General features: G+C 47.3%; 1 protein-coding gene across 1 annotated transcript in view; it reads left to right on the forward strand.

The window, feature by feature from the left end:
• The first annotated feature begins 302 nt into the window (after window positions 1-302).
• Window positions 303-16,616, forward strand: part of LOC148144177 (uncharacterized) — a 67,607-nt gene continuing 51,293 nt past the window's right edge. Inside the window, exons 1-3 of the mRNA XM_087975305.1 lie at window positions 303-916; window positions 2,112-2,118; window positions 4,258-4,519. Of these exons, the coding sequence (XP_087831431.1) occupies window positions 303-916; window positions 2,112-2,118; window positions 4,258-4,519 (883 nt within the window). The remainder of the gene's footprint in view (window positions 917-2,111; window positions 2,119-4,257; window positions 4,520-16,616) is intronic.

A 16,616-nucleotide genomic window follows, 5' to 3' on the forward strand; every position in this document is an offset into this window, starting at 1 on the left:
GAAGTTTCAAAATCAACAGATGAAGGGCTCTCCATTGTCTGCAGTCCTCACTTTGACATCAATGTCTGACAGTCACTCAATCCATCGGGACAACAACAATTTTCCAACTATGATTCTGTGAGAAGGAGCAAAGCTTTTTGGTTCCTGTTTGAGTACGTTTTCAGCATCAGTGGGACTGGATGAGAGACCCTACTGTTGCAGTGCACTGAGTGTGGAGCCTGAAGCAGTTATACGGCCTGGAAAAAGAAATTCACGGTGGGGAGGGGCTCCACACGCGTTTGTGTGTGGCTGAAGCGTTGGCCATGGAGAAACCCGAGGAATCCTGCCTCGTAGAGAAACCGTGGAAGTGTGGCGACTGTGGGAAAGGTTTCCATGTCCCGTCTGTCCTGGAGACTCATCGGCGCAGCCACACCGGGGAGAAGCCATTCTCCTGCTATGTCTGCGGGAAAGGCTTCAGCGATTCCTCCACCCTGCTGAGACACCAGCGGATTCACACGAGGGAGAGGCCCTTCAGCTGTCCCGAGTGCGGGAAGGCCTTCAGCAATTCCTCCGCCCTGCTGACCCACCGGCGGGTCCACATGGGGGAGAGGCCGTTCAGATGTCCCAAGTGCGGGAAGGACTTTACCCAGGCCTCTGCCCTGCTGAGGCACCAGCGGATCCACATGGGGCAGAGGCCGTTCCCCTGTACAGAGTACGGGAAGGCCTTCAGCAATTCCTCCAACCTGCTGACCCACCGGCGGGTCCACACGGGGGAGAAGCCATTCCCCTGTCCTGTCTGCGCGAAGGCCTTCAGCAATTCCTCCAACCTATTGACCCATCAGCGGGTCCACACAGGGGAGAGGCCTTTCAGCTGCCCCGAGTGTGAGGAGGGGTTCAGTCAGGTGATCCACCTGCAGAGGCACGAGCAGCTCCACTAGTGGAGAGAGGCCCTTCAGGGGCCCCGAGTGCAGGAAGGGGTTCACCTGCTCGATTAAGCTGCTGACCCACCAGTGTCTCCACACCAGGGAGAGGCCGTTCACCTACTCTCAGTACGGGAAGGGCTTCACCTGCTCCTCCCTACTGTGGACGCACTGAAGCGGCGACGGCCAAATGCCATTATCAACTGGACTATCAACCCAGTTTCGGGACTGCTGGGTTCGAATCCAGCCACGGCAGATGGCGGAATTGGAATTTGGTCAGAAACTGGAGTTCAGAATCTAACGATGAAACCATTTTTTGCGGGGTGGAGAAAACCCCCATTTGATTCACTCACATCCTTTTTAGGGGAGGAAACTGCTGTTGTGGGAAAGGATTCACTCAGTCGTTCCAGCTGCATCCTTTACCCAGGCTGGTCTACACATGACTCCAGACCCACAGCAGTGTGGTTGACTCGACACTGCCTGTCCAACTTACTTGAATACAGGATACAGGTTGAAATTACTGAGTGAGACAATACTTCCCACAGGTTAAGGCTGTACCAAGAATCCAATTACAAAGGGATAACTCGGTGGTGACCAAGACTAAGGAAAGTGTGGTTGTGGGGGGATGTGTGCGCACTTCGGTCTTGAGCTGTTTGAAAAGTAGCTACTTTTTCTCTGCCTTTTTGCTGGGGGGATCTGAAGCTGTAACAAAGCTGGATCGCAATAAAGGTTACCTGAACTTACTGCCGGGCTCAGACTCTCATTGAAAGTTTTGAGCTCCAAGAGGTTTTTGTTTTAAAGCTGCTCATTTCTTTCAGCCTCCTGCACTGAGTTTCCAATGTCATGTATCAGATGGAGCAGTGAATGAGTAGGTAGTATTGTTAGAAATTGTAAATTTTTCAGGAGTGCAGGTACTGCGTCATTTCATCAGCATTGTAAAGTTTCCTGGCAGCACTGGGACGTTTGGGCTGTGTTCACTAGATGTGGAGGTGCCGGTTTTGGACTGGGGTGGATAAAATTTAAAAACTCACACAACACCAAGTTTATTTGAAAGCACCAGCTTTTGGAGTGCTGCTCCTTCATTGGGTAGCTGTGGAGCAGGATTGAAAGACATTACATTTTATAGCGAAAGATCACTATGTCATGGATATATTGAAGAAACCTAGATTGCTGTTAAGTCTTTCATCTTTTAGAATGGGTTGCAGGTTTCAGTTTGTTCGTATGTAAATCATTGAACATCTTTCAAGTCATGTTCTTGAGATGACCTAAGGTTTGATTTTTTAAAAAAGTCACATCTCGGCTCAGACAATGCCTTAAAGGTGTGAGGTTCGAGTCTGTCAGAACCTGTCTAATTCAAGGTTGGGATCCTATTTCCCAAGTAGGAATTTATAAAATATTACATGGATTGAGTGCCTGCAGACAGTGCGCTTTTTAAGCAAAATTGAATGTATCTGCAAATATTCTGCCAATACAAATTCACCCCGTGTGTGTGCGCGTGTGTGTGCGTGGGCGCGCGCGCACGTTTCGTAAAGTGTGAGTGTGATAGAGTATATGTCTGTGAGAGGCTTGGTGTATGTGTGTATGAGATAGGTATGAACGCAAGGGTTTACGTTTTACTAAAACAAGGAAGTGCAGTTAATTGTAGCACCCTGGGTCATGTTGTAAAAGAGAGAGACATAGAGTCATAGAGATTTACAGCATGGAAACAGACCCTTTGGTCCAATCTATCCACACCGACCAGATATCCCAACCCAATCTAGTCCCACCTGCCAGCACCCGGCCCTTATCTCTCCAAACCCGAGACATGGGGTGGGGGGTTAGGTACATAGTTCTTTGAAAGTTGTATCACTGGTAGGCAGAGTGGTTTAGAGTACTGGGTACAGTTCTGGTGGCCCTGTAATAGGAAGGAGACTGTTAGAGAGGGTTTGGTAAAGATTAATCAGGACTGAATACAGTTCTTCCTTCGCGTCGGGAGCTCAAAACTAGGGGGCATATTCTTTCAAGGTGAGAGGAGAGAGATTTAAAAGGAACCCGAGGGGCAACGTTTTGACAGAGGGTGGTTTGTGTGTGGAATGAACTTGCTGAGGAAGTGGTAGATGCAGGTACAGTTACAACATTTAAACGACATTCAGATGGGTGCATGAATAGAAAGGTTTAGAGGGATATGGGCCAAATGCAGGCAAGTGGGACTAGTTTAGTTTGGGAAAGCTGGTCAGCATGGACGAGTTGGACCGAAGGATCTGTTTCTGTGCTGTATACCTCTCTGAATCGGAAGTGATCTTATTGAAACCAGTAGAATTCTGAAAGTGGCTTGACAAGATAGATGCCGATAAAATGCTCCTTTTTTGGGGGGGTGTCATAGAATCCTGACAATGTGGAAGCAGGCCATTCGGCCCATCTATTCCACACTGGCATTCTGAAGAGCATCTCACCCATACCCACCCCCTTACTCTGTATTTCCCATGGCTCATCCACCCTAACCTGCCCATCCCGGGGCACTATGGGTAATTTAGCATAGCCAATCCACCCTAACCTGCACATCCCTGGGCACTATGGGTTATTTAGCATAGCCAATCCACCCTAACCTACCCATCCCAGGGCACTATGGGTAATTTAGCAGGGCCAATCCACCTTAATCTATAAATTAGATTAGTCCACAAGGGTGAAAAGTACAAGGAATTAAAAACAAACAGTGAGGGTAAAAAGCACAAGCCCAGTGACGGGTGTCTGCCCTGGGTCGCGCAGCACCATTTTCCTAACGGCCGCCCTCCCGCCGCTTCCCCGCTCGAGCGACTTCTCCTCCCAACCGCCTTCGCCCCCGCGTGACGTCTGCACGGGGTGATGGGCGGGGCCGGGGGAGCCTCACCGTCACCAAGCAACAGCATCACCAATGGACCAACAATCGAAACTGGATACTGATGTCACAAAACCTGAAACGATACCTGGTGTGTCTGAACGTGTGCCACATTGTAACAAAAGTTATGAAAGATATTAACTTTCAGGTGGAGACATCCAAAATGCAGAGAGATGTCAGTCTTGATGTTTTTGCTTTTCTGCCCCAGTAAGATCCTGAATCAGCACCTTCAGGGGAATTAGAGCGGAGTGAGAACAGAGGGGGAGAGAGAGTGGGATGGAGCACTGAGTGTGGAGTCTGAAACAGCTATACGGCCTGGGAAGAGGAATTCAAGGTGGGGACAGGCTTCACGCCCGTTTGTGTGTGGCTGAAGCGTTGGCCATGGAGAAACCGTGGAAGTGTGGCGACTGTGGGAAAGGCTTTCATTTTCCGTCTGCCCTGGAGACTCATCAGCGCAGTCACACCGGGGAGAGGCCATTCCCCTGCACCGACTGCAGGAAGGCCTTCAGACATTCCTCCCACCTGCTGACCCATCAGCGGATCCACACTGGGGAGAGGCCCTTCAGCTGCACTGTGTGCGGGAAGGCCTTCAGCAAGTCCTCCAGCTTGCTGACCCACCAGCGGGTCCACACGGGGGAGAGGCCATTTCCTTGCCCTGAGTGTGGGAAGGCCTTTACCCAGGCCTCCAACCTGCTGAGGCACCGATGGGTCTACAGATGGGAGCGGCCCTTCAGCTGCCCTGAATGCGGGAAGGCCTTCACCCGCTCCTCCTACCTGCGGAGCCACCAGCAAGTTCACGTACCATCGCAGGGTGATTGAAGGAATGACAGCCGAGTGCCATTATTGACTGGACTATCAAACCATTTCTGGGGATTCCTGGGTTTGAATCCCACCGCAGCAGCTAGTGGAATTGGAATATGGTCAGAAATCTGGAGTGAAACCGTTGTCAGTGGGGTTGGGATGGAAGAAATCCCCATCTGATTCACTCAGCTCCTTTTTAGGGAAGGAAACTTGTTGTGGGAGAGGATTCTCTCAGACATCCCAGCTGTCTCCTTTACCTAGTCTGGCCGACACGTGACTCCAGACCCACAGCAGTGTATTTGACTCTACACTGCCCATCCAACTTACTTGGATACAGGATACAGGTTGAAGTTCCTGAGTGAGGCAAAACTTCTTCTGGGTGAAGGCTCTAGCAAGGATCCAATTACAAAGGGACAACTTGGTGGTGACCAATAATGAAGAAAGTGAGGGGTTGGAGGGAGTGTGTGCACTTTGACCTTGAGCTGTTTTTAAAACATTGCTACTTTTTCTATGCCTTTCTGTTGAGAGATTCTGAAGCTGTAACAAAGTTGGGTCAGAACAAAGATTACCTAAACTTCACACCGAGCTCAGCCTCTCATTGAGAGCTTTGAACTCAACAGGTTTTTGTTTTAAAACTGCTCATTTCTTACTGGCAACAGTGAGAACTGCTGATGCTGGAGATCAGATTCAAGATTAGTGTGGTGCTGGCAAAGCACAGCAGGTCAGGCAACGTTGATTTTCCTGCTCCTTGGATGCTGCCTGACCTGCTGTGCTCATTTCTTACAACCTCCTGTACTATGTTTCCAATGTTGTGTATCGGTTGCAGCAGTGAATGAGTAACCGGTATTGTTAGAAATTGTAAATTTTTCAGGAGTCCAGGTACTACATCATGCCATCGGCATTGTACAGTTTCCTGGCAGCACTGGGAGGTGTGGGCTGTGTCCACTGGAAACGATGTGGAGGTGCCGCTGTTGGACTGGGTGGATAAAGTTAAAAATCACACAACACCAGCTAATCGTCCAACAGGCTTATTTGTAAGCATTCGCTTTCAGAGCGATGCTCCTTCATCAGGTAGCTATGGAGCAGGGTCATTAGACACAGAATTTATAGCAAAAGATCACACTGTCATGCAACAGATAGGACATATTGAACAAATCTAGATTGCAGATTAATCTTTCATCTTTTACCATGGGTTCCAGGATTCAGTTCATTAATATGTAATCCCCCGAACTACTTTTAATTCACCTTCTTGAGATGATTTAAGGTTTTGTAAAAATAGGTGACATCTCAGCTCAGACACTGCACAAAAGTGTCTGTGTCCCAATCTTCAATCAGACTGGTTCTATTAATCAAAGTAGGAATTTATAAAATATTACATGGATTGACGGCCTGCAGTTTGTGTGCTTTTTGAGCAAAATTGAATATATCTGCAAATATAATTCTGCAAATGGAAATTCACCCCATTGATTTATGTGTAATTGTATCTGCATGAGTGTGTGTGTGCGTGCATGCGAGTTTATGCATGCATGCTAATGAAGTGTGTGTGAGATGGCGTATAAGCCTGAGAGATGGTGTGAGTGTTAGGGTGTGTGTGTGTGTCTGAGAGAGCGACAGGTAAAGACATGGGGTGTTTGTGGAGCAGGATCATAAGACACAACCACCTGATGAAGGAGCAGCGCTCCAGAAGCTAATGCTTGCAAATGAGCCTGTTGGAGTATCACCTGTTGTGGTGTGAATTTTAACTTTGTACACCCCAGTCCAACACCGGCATCTCCAAATCGGGGACATCGTTCTTTGAAAGTTGCATCATTGGTAGACTGGGTTGTGAAAGAGGCGTTTAGCACACTTTCCTTCATTGTTCACACCGTTCAGTGCAGGAGTTGGGACATCACGTTGAGGTTGTACAGGATATTGGTGAGACCACGTGGAGAGGACTGAGTACAGTTCTGTTCGCCCTATCGACGACCACAAGTTGATGGGTGACCTTATTTCGATTTATAAAGTCATGGGGCGTATAGGAAAGGTAAATATCGCAGGGGGGGAAAAAATATGCATCTCCCCTTTTTTATTTCTCTTGGCATTTAGACACTTAAATCCTTTCAGTCACAGCCTCATCGCCAGAGAGCATACTGCGCGTGCTCGCCGGCGTCTGGATGAAATTGCGCATGCTCCTCAGTGCCCGCAAGGCACGCCTCGCGACTTTCTTTTGATGGGCCATTCAGGAGGACCGGAAGGTGACTGGTCCTCCTGCCAATCAGAGCCTTCCTATTGTCTGAATGCAGAAGTTGGAACAGGAGCTTCGGAAGTTGCTGCTCTCTCTCTGAATGAAGATTGAGTTTGTTCCAGACTCCCTTACTTCAGCTAATCTAATCGTTTTACCACATCTGTCTGTAGCGTGCAACCCCGCCCCCCCCCCCCCTCCCCAACCGATAACTGGGTCTTATTACTTTTGCTGATGCAACACAGGGTCTTATTTGGTTATCCTCTTCTTACTAACTCCCTATGTGCGTGACCATTGCTACTGTCATGTTAATACGCCTGCTTCTACCAGTCGAGCACCTCCCTTTTCAGTTAGTTATTTCTTGGAATATACCCTCATGATTCTGCCTTGCGATTTTTGCAGAAGCAAGATGCAGCTACTTGTAACTGCTTGCAAGCATATCTAACTTAACATATTCCCCCCAGCACGGACGAGTTGGGCCGGAAGGTCTGTTTCTGTGCTGTAACACTGGAATTGTCTTCGGTGAATGCAGAGTGTGGTTGGACTTTCAGAGCAGCTTTCCAAGATGTTGTTCCCTTACTGGGAGCAAAAGAAGTTGCAATGAAGTCTTTAGTTTGTGAGACAGCAACTGAGTGAGTGAGTACATCTGAGAGTTTGGTGGAAAGTGGGAATTCATTGCACTGTGGGGATGAAGCCCTACCCTATCCAGTCATTTCTGCTGGTGGATGAGACCAGGCCTCAAGTTGAGGGGAGTAGATTTAGGACAGAAATGAGGAGGGACTGCTTTTCCCAGAGAGCAGTCAATCTATGGAATTCTCTGCCCAATGAAGCAGTAGCAGCATCTTCATTAAGTATATTCAAAACACAGTTGAATGGGTACTTGCGTGGTTGGGGAATTAAGGGTAGTTGGGACAATGCAGTGAGAAGGATCTCATACAGTGGATATATCAGTCATGATCGTAATGAATGGTGGAGCAGGTTCGATGGGCCAAATGGCCAACTCCTACTTTGTTTACTATGAAACTATTACCCTGCATTTCCCATGGCTAACCCACCTAATCTTCACATCTCTGGATATTATGAGCAATTTAGCATGGCCAATCAGAAATGTAGTGATGTGGAAAATGAACATCAGAGAACGATATTTAGGGACAAGGTGAGTAAATGTACCAGCAATCAAAACGGGATTCTGAAAATCACAAAACTTGAAACTAAAAACGATGTTTCTGAATGGTGTGGTGCATTGTAACAAAATTGACTGCACACATTGAAGAGAATAATTATGATCTGAGACTCCTTACAGAGGCATGGCTTCAGGATGACAAGGTTGGATCCTGAACATCGAGGTGGTAGTCAATGGGAGGAGAAAGTGAGGTCTGCAGATGCTGGAGATCAGAGCTGAAAATGTGTTGCTGGTAAAGCATAGCAGGTCAGGCAGCATCCAAGGAACAGGAGAATCGACGTTTCGGGCATAAGCCCTTCATCAGGAAAATGGGAAGCTAGGTGAAGGTAGAGGCTTGGCGCTGCTCATCAAAGCACTAATCACAGGGAAGTCTGGCGTCAGCTTGGATTCAGGACCTGATTTCTCTGTCCTCTGATGTCTCTGTTCTCACAGACTAAGATATTGGTCTGTTCTTTGCTCTGCTGGATTTCTGCTGAAGCTTTGACCCCCCACTCCTACACCTTCTGGAACAATAAAACGTTCGGTCAATCAAGACCCAAGCCACGATCTCCCAGCCTGTCAACCATCCAGACACAGAGTGTAGTCCTAGCCAGGAATCAAACAAGAAAAATAGAACAAAATTAAAAATAAATAAATGCTCATGCTTAATATTTGTTCATGAGGAAGTAAACCAGAAATAGGGCTCTCCCACGATTCTTATAGTGCCCCTCTTGAGGCATTCTCTCACCCTAACATCTAACTATTCATACCCAGCTATGATTTACAACAATATTTACACCAGCAGAATTAAAGCATCTGTTATCGAGTAGACATCGGGATATACAGCACAAAATAGACTTTTCTCTGTCTCATTCACACACATACATCCATGGGGGTGAATTTGTATTTGCAGATACATTCTATTTTTCTCAAAAAGTGCACAATATACAGGCAGTCAATCCATGTAATATTTTGTAAATTCCACTTTGGAAATAGAACCAGTCTGATTGGGATACAGACAGATCCTGACTTCACACATTTAATACATTGTCAGAGCTGAGATGTCACCTTTTGTAATAAAACCTTGAGTTATTTCAAGAAGATGTCTTTCAGGAAATTCCACGATTTACAAATGAATGATACGAGCAGCCCATACTAAAAGATGAAAGACTTAACAATCCAGGGTTTTTCAATATATCATTTCAGTGCACTGTAATGTTTTTCCATCCATTCTGTGCCTTATGATTTTATTCTCCACAATCACCTGATGAAGGAGCCATGCTCCGAGTGCTAGTCATAGAGATGTACAGCATGGAAACAAACCCTTCGGTCCAACCCAACCATGCTGACCAGATATCCCAACTCAATCTAATCCCCCCTGGCAGCACCCAGCCCGTATCCCTCCAAACCCTTCCTATTCATATACCCAACCAAACGCCTCTTAAACATTGCAATTGTACCCACCTCCACCACTTCCTCTGGCAGTTCATTCCATACATGCACAACCCTCTGCATGAAAAGTTGTCCCTTAGGCCCCTTTTAAATCTTTCCCTTCTCACCTTAAACCTATGCCTTCTAGTTTTTGACTCCCCTACCCTGGGGGGAAAAGACTTAGGCTATTTGCCCTATCTATGCCCCTCACGATTTTATAAACCTCTCTAAGGTCACCCCTCAGGCTCTGATGCTCCAGGGGTAAAATAAATGCCCCAGCCCCCCTCTCAGTCTGTGTAACTGGTTAAAGCTCCTTCCCATTGTCAGTTCACTGGGACACATACACTCATTCTGTGTAACCAGTTAAAGCTCAGTTCACTGGTGTGTTCCTCTCTGAGTGCTCCTCTGCTCACACTGATGTCCAGTACCTTTTGAAGCAGGTCGAATGGATTTCTCTTTCCAGACTCAACCCCCCCAATGATATTGAGTGACCCTGTCAGATCTTGTTTCGGAATTTCTTCCAAGATTGCTGTCTGCAGATCCTCCCCTTCTGATACCCTGTTAGCAAAGTTGAAACAAGTCATCATTCTCTGTACCGAATAGAAATTCTGATTATATTGTATGTGTCTGTGTTTAAAGTACTAACCCAGTAACATGCAAACGGTACTATTGATTTAAAATACACAGGAGATGTGAGGAGGGAGGTGTCAGGACCTGGCACACTCTGAACCCTAATAGGGTGTTCCAAAACATTTCAAAATGAAGTGGATGGCCATAGAGCTGTACAGTACAGAAACAGTCCATCTCGTCCATGCTGAATAGATATCTGAAATTAATCTATCCTATTTACCAGCACTTGCCCATATCCCTCTAAACCCTACCTATTCACATACCCATCCAGCTGCCTTTTAAAAATTGTATTTGTGCCAACTTCCACCACTTCCTCCAGCAGCTCATTGCACACACGCACCACCCTATGTGTGAAAAAGTACAAATCTATGCCTTCGTCATCCCCTGTTTTACCTGTACTGATACCTTCGGGGATCTCTGAACTTTGACAGCAAGGACCCTTTGTTCCTCAGCACTCTGTAGGGATCTACTATTTATTGCTTACTTCCTTCCCTTATTAAATTTCCCAAACTGCCTGGAGATTAAATTCCATAGTTCTGCCCCATTTACCAGCTGATAGATATCAGAGTGTAGCCGGAGACCATCTTCCTCCCTATGAACAATACCACCTTTCCAGCATTTACTCCTGGACAGAGGGGGCAGCACTGTCTCCAGCTGAGCAGTGTGTTTGTTAGCTTATCAGCATGTTCAACTATATTAATCAAAATACCTCACGCTAGCTACACAATAAACCAGCAATGTTTCCCTCCCCTCCCCTTCACTGTTTTTGATCACACAGCACTGCCCTTTGATGTGAAGGGTAGTGTTTGTCACTGGCCTCTCGGGTATTTTCCTATCTTCCTGGTGGTGGAAATTGAATAAAGATTCGTGCACTTTGTGTCTTTCACTGTGTCTCACACCTGCACACACACACCATGGGTGCTGGGGAAAAAATAAGCACTACCGCACTTAGGTGGTAGTGAAGAAAAATAAACCATGATGTTAGTTCCCATTATCTCTTTAGTTGCGCCCTTATAGTTTTTCCTACACTCTACTTAATGTTATTCTCATGTCACGGTTAGAGATTTAGTGTCAGCTTTTGGAACAATGGTCTTGCATTCCAGACCCTACTTAATATTTTCCTAATGTCATGATTAGATATTTATTATCAATAGTCTCAAGCAGGCTGACTCTACTAATTATTAATTAGGTATTTAATTAATTAGGTATTTAATGTCATGTCCCAATATTTATTGTCCCAATCCTGTCAATCATATTTAGCAGGTGAGGCGAACTTTACTGACTGTCATCTCATCTTGCCATAGTGACCTTTCAGCCTCCAATAGGCAGCATTGGAGGACTGGAAGGAGACTGGTCCTCCTGCCAATCAGAGCAATCCCATTGTCTGAATGCGGAAGTTGGACCATGAGCTTCTCAAGCTGCGACTCCTGATCCTCTATCTCTGAATAAAGATTGAGCTTTACCCAGACTGCAAATTCCTTCCTGTGTCCCAGATATGTGAGTATGGCACTCTCTTATCTCGCCACCTTTTCCATTTTTTTTCATTCTGTGGTTCAATTGTAGACTTGCAGCAACTAAAAGGCAAGAGAGTGAATTCGGCAGGGACAGACTCCAGAAACGTTGATCCAAGTCTGTATCTTAATTGGCAAAATAGTTAGGCAGGAGGCATCAGATGGTAGAGAAGTCGACGTATCAGGTGTAACCCTTCTTCAGGGCTGGGGCTGGGTGCAGAAGCTGCAGATAAAAGGGGGTGGTGGTGAAGTGGGGATAGGTTGAGACAGTTAGAGGGTACGACCTGGTTGGTCAATGGGAGGAATAAATCTGGTTGGTGGCAGGGAGGAGGACGGGGATGGGAATGGAGAGGGAGGTTTTTCTGAAATTGGAAAACTCAACGTTGAGTCCTTTGGGCTGTAGGCTGCCCGGAAGATGAGGTATTGTTCCTCCAATTTGCGGTGAGATTCGTTGTGGTAATGGAGGAGGCCAAAGATGGTCATGTCAGAAAGGGGGTGGGAAGGGAAATTGGAATGGGTGGTTACTGAGAGGTCTGGTCGCCCTCGGCAGACACAGCTGCGATACTCGGCGAAGCGTTGCCCAAGTTTGCACTCGCTCTCCGATATAGAGAAGACCACAATTGGTAAACACATGGCAAATGCAGTACCACAATATGAAGTTATACCCTTGGCTGTGGAAAAAAAATGCAGAAAGGAGGTGCATTGTTTAAATGGAGATGTATTTGAATGTGGAGAAAGTGAGAACTGCAGATGCTGGAGATCAGAGTCAAAAAGTGTGGGACTGGAAGAGCACAGCAGGTTAGATAGCATCCGAGGAGCAGGAGAGCTGACGTTTTGGACACGAGCCCTTTATCAGGAATGATGTGTGGATGGACAAAGAGGCCTCAGCGTCCTTCACCACCAGTCACTGTCATTTGTCAGACAGGTGTAGCAAGCAATCAGCAAGGCAAGTGTATATTAGCAAGAGGAATTGAGTTTAGAAATGGGGATGTCTTCCTGCAGTTAGGGGGTCATTGAATATATTCAAGGCTGAGTTCATCTGATTTTTGAACAACACAGCAATGGATTTTGTGGAGGAAGGCAAGAAAATGGTTTTAAGACCAGTTCCAGAGTCATACAGCACAGAAACAGACCCTTTAGTCCAACTAGTCATAGAGATGTACAGCATAGAAACAGACCCTTCGGTTCAACCCGTTCATGCCAAGCAGATATCCCAACCCAATCTAGTCCCACCTGCCAGCATTTGACCCATATCCCTCCAAACCCTTCCTCTTCATAATACCTGTCCAGATGTCTTTTTAAATGTTGCAATTGTACTAGCCTCCACCATTTCCTCTGGCAGCTCATTCCATACACGTAATACCCTCTGTGTGAAAAAGTTGTCCCTTGGGTCTCTTTTATATCTTTCCCCTCTCACCCTAAACATATGCCCTCTAGTTCTGGACTCTTTCCCCCCGACCCCCTTCCCCGGATAAGGCTTTGTCTATTTATCCTATCCATGCCCTTCATGATTTTATAGGTTACTCCTTAGCCTCCAACGCTCAGGGGAAAACAGCCCTAGCCTCCCTATAGATCAAATCCTCCAACCCTGGCAACATCCTTGTAAATCTTTTCTGAACACTTTGAAGTTTCACAACATCTTCCTGATAGTAAGGAAAATAGAATTGGACACAGTATTCCAAATGTGGCCTTACCAATGTCCTGTACGCTACAACATAACTTCCCAAATCCTATGCTCAGAAGATTGGGAAAGTTTTCAAAACCTACAAAAGACAACTGGGAAAGAATGGAGGGACAAACCGAACCTTTGAGGGTCAGCTTGGAGGCATCAAGGTCTCAGGACAGGGGGTGGGGTTGAACCCAGCTATAGGCCACATACCAGCAAATGGGACTAGATTGATTTAGGATATCTGGTCAGTATGGGACCAGAAGGGTCTGTTTCTGTGCTATATATCTCTATGACTCAGGCTTTCCACTAACATTTGCCACGTCAATAGGTTCACTTTCTCTCTAATGTCGATGTTAATGCCTTGACGTCTCATTTTGCTCCCACCTTCCCGGGGACGTTAACCATTTTGTGTCTGGTTGTTCCTCAAGAAGCTGCGTGGCAGGTTCACCCTGAATTGACACTTTCTTTTTGCTTCCCAAAATCAGACCTGCTCACTCTCAGCAGATCCCAGTGTTGTGAAAGATATTAGCTTTTCAGATGGAAGTATTCAAAATTCAGAGAGATGTCAGTCTTGATGTTTTTGCTTTTCCGCCCCTGAAAGATCCTGATCAGCACCTTAAGGAGAATTAGTTAGAGCGGAGTGACAACAAAGGGGGAGAGAAAGTGGGATGGTGCCTTCAATTTTGTGGAATAACAAAAGAAAAGAATGTTCTGCAAAAAGTAGAATTGCTTGTTCAGAATTTCTACCCTGCACTGGCAGTGATGAGCTTTGTAATCTATTCTGACAGAGTTTTTGAAGATTTGAAGAGGGAAGTTTCAAAATCAACAAATGAAGGGCTTATGCCCGAAACATTGACCCTCCTGCTCCTCGGATGCTGCCTGACTCCCCTGTGCTTTTCCAGCGCCACGTTTTTCGACTGACTCTCCAGCATCTCCGGTCCTCATTTTGATGTCAATGTCTGACAGTCACTCAATCCACTGGGGCCAGCAAACATTTTCAACCGTGATTTCTGTGAGAGGGACCAAAGCCTTTTGGTTCCTGTCTGAGTATGTTTTCAACATCAGTGGGACTGGACGAGAGACCCCACTGTTGCAGCGTACTGTGCGTGGAGCCTGAAACAGTTATACGGCCTGGGAAGGGGATTTCACAGCAGGGAGGGGCTCGACACGTGTTTGTGTGCAGCTGAAGCTTTGGCCATGGAGAAACCAGAGGAATCCCGCCCCGTGGAGAAACCGTGGAAGTGTGGCGACTGTGGGAAAGGCTTCCGTTTCCCGTCTGCCCTGGAGACTCATCGGTGCAGTCACACCGGGGAGAGGCCATTCCCCTGCACCGACTGCGGGAAGGCCTTCAGACATTCCTCACACCTGCTGGCCCACCAGCAGGATCACACTGGGGAAAGGCCCTTCTGCTGCCCCAAGTGCGGGAAGGCCTTCGTGTTTTTCTCCGCCCTGTTGGCCCACCAGCGTGTCCACACAGGGGAGAGGCCATTCAGCTGCCCTGACTGCGCGAAGGCCTTCAGGTATTCCTCCACCCTGCTGAGCCACCAGCGGGTCCACATGGGAGAAAGGCCCTTCAGCTGCCCCAAGCGCGGGAAGGCCTTTACCCAGGCCACCACCCTGCTGAGCCACCAGCGTGTCCACACGGGGGAGAGCCCCTTCAGCGCCCCGAGTGCGGGAAGGCCTTCAGCAGTTCGTCCACCCTGCTGAGGCACCAGCCGATCCACACAGGGGAGAGGCCATTCACCTGCTCTCAGTGCGGGAAAGGCTTCACCTACTCCTCCCACCTGCGGAAGCACCAGCGAGTTCACGTGCCATCGATTGGACTATCAACCTGGTTCCGGGGACTCCTGGGTTTGAATCCCACCACGACAGATGGCAGAATTGGTATTTGGTCAGAAATGTGGAGTTCGGAATCTAACGATGAGACCATTTTAGGGAGAGGGTGGTGCAGGGGAGAAAGCCCCCATCTGACTCCCTCTCTCCCTTGTGAGAGAAGTGAACCGCCATTGTGGGAAAGGATTAACTCAGTCGTTCCAGCTGCATCCTTTACCCAGTCTGGCCTGAACGTGACTCCAGACCCACAGCAGTGTGGTTGACTCTACACTGTCTCCCCCCCCCCTCCCCCCCCCCCCCCCCCCACTGGCAAAGGAGCGGGGAGAAACTTACTTGGAGACAAGGTATAGGTTGAAATTGCTGAGTGAGGCAATACTTCCTCTGGGTTATGGCTGTACTAAGGATCCAATTACAAATGGACAACTTGGTGCTGGCCAATAGTCAAGACAGTGTGGTGGGTGGTGGGGAGGGATGGAGAGGAGGGGAGGTGTGGTGTGGTGTGTGCACTTTGACCTTGAGCTGTTCAAAAAGCAACTACTTTTTCTCTGCCTTTTTGCTGGGGGATCTGAAGCTGTAACAAAGTTGGGTTGCAATAAAGGTTACCTGAACTTAACACCGGGCTCAGACTCTCATTGAAAGCTTTGAGCTCCAAGAGGTTTTTGTTTTAAAGCTGCTCATTTCTTTCCGCCTCCTGCACTAAGTTTAGAACATAGAACAATCCAGCGCAGAACAGGCCCTTCGGCCCTCGATGTTCCGCCGACCTGTGAACTATTCTCAGCTCGTTCCCCTACACTATCCCAAAATAAACCATGCGCTTATCTAAGGATTGTTTAAATCTCCCTAATGTGGCTGAGTTGACTACCTTAGCAGGTAGGGCATTCCACACCCTTACCACTCTCTGCATAAAGAACCTGCCTCTGACATCTGTCTTTAGTCTATCACCCCTCAATTTGTAGTTATGCCCCCTCATACAAGCTGACGTCACCATCCTTGGAAAAAGTCTTTCACTGTCTACCATATCTAATCCTCTGATCATCTTGTATGTCCCTATCAAATCCCCCCTTAAGCCTTCTTCTTTCCAATGAGAAAAGACCCAAGTCTATTAGCCTTTCCTCATAAGACCTTCCCTCCAGACCAGGCAACATCCTGGTAAATCTCCTCTGCACCTTTTCCAATGCTTCCACATCCTTTCTGTAATGGGGCGACCAGAACTTTACACAATATTCCAAGGGTGGCTGCACCAGCGTTTTGTATGGTTGCAGCATGATATTGCGGTTCCGGAACTCAGGCCCTCTACCAATGAAACCTAACACACCGTATGCCTTCTTACCAGCACTATCCACCTCGGTTGCAACTTTCAGGGATTTATGCACATGGACTCCAAGATCCCTCTGCACATCCACACTACCAAGAATCTTTCCATTGACCAACTACTCTGCCATCCTGTTATTCTTCCCGAAGTGCATCACCTCACATTTAGCTTCATTGAACTCCATTTGCCACCTCTCAGCCCAATTCTGCAGTTTATCCAAGTCCCCCTGCAACCTGTAACATTCTTCCAAACTGTCCAGTACTCCACCGACTTTAGTGTCGTCTGCAAATTTA

The sequence above is a fragment of the Chiloscyllium plagiosum genome, unplaced genomic scaffold (assembly GCF_037043375.1).
Source record: "Chiloscyllium plagiosum isolate Xiang-an unplaced genomic scaffold, Cpla_swu_hap1 HiC_scaffold_27, whole genome shotgun sequence".
Lineage (NCBI taxonomy): Eukaryota > Metazoa > Chordata > Chondrichthyes > Orectolobiformes > Hemiscylliidae > Chiloscyllium > Chiloscyllium plagiosum.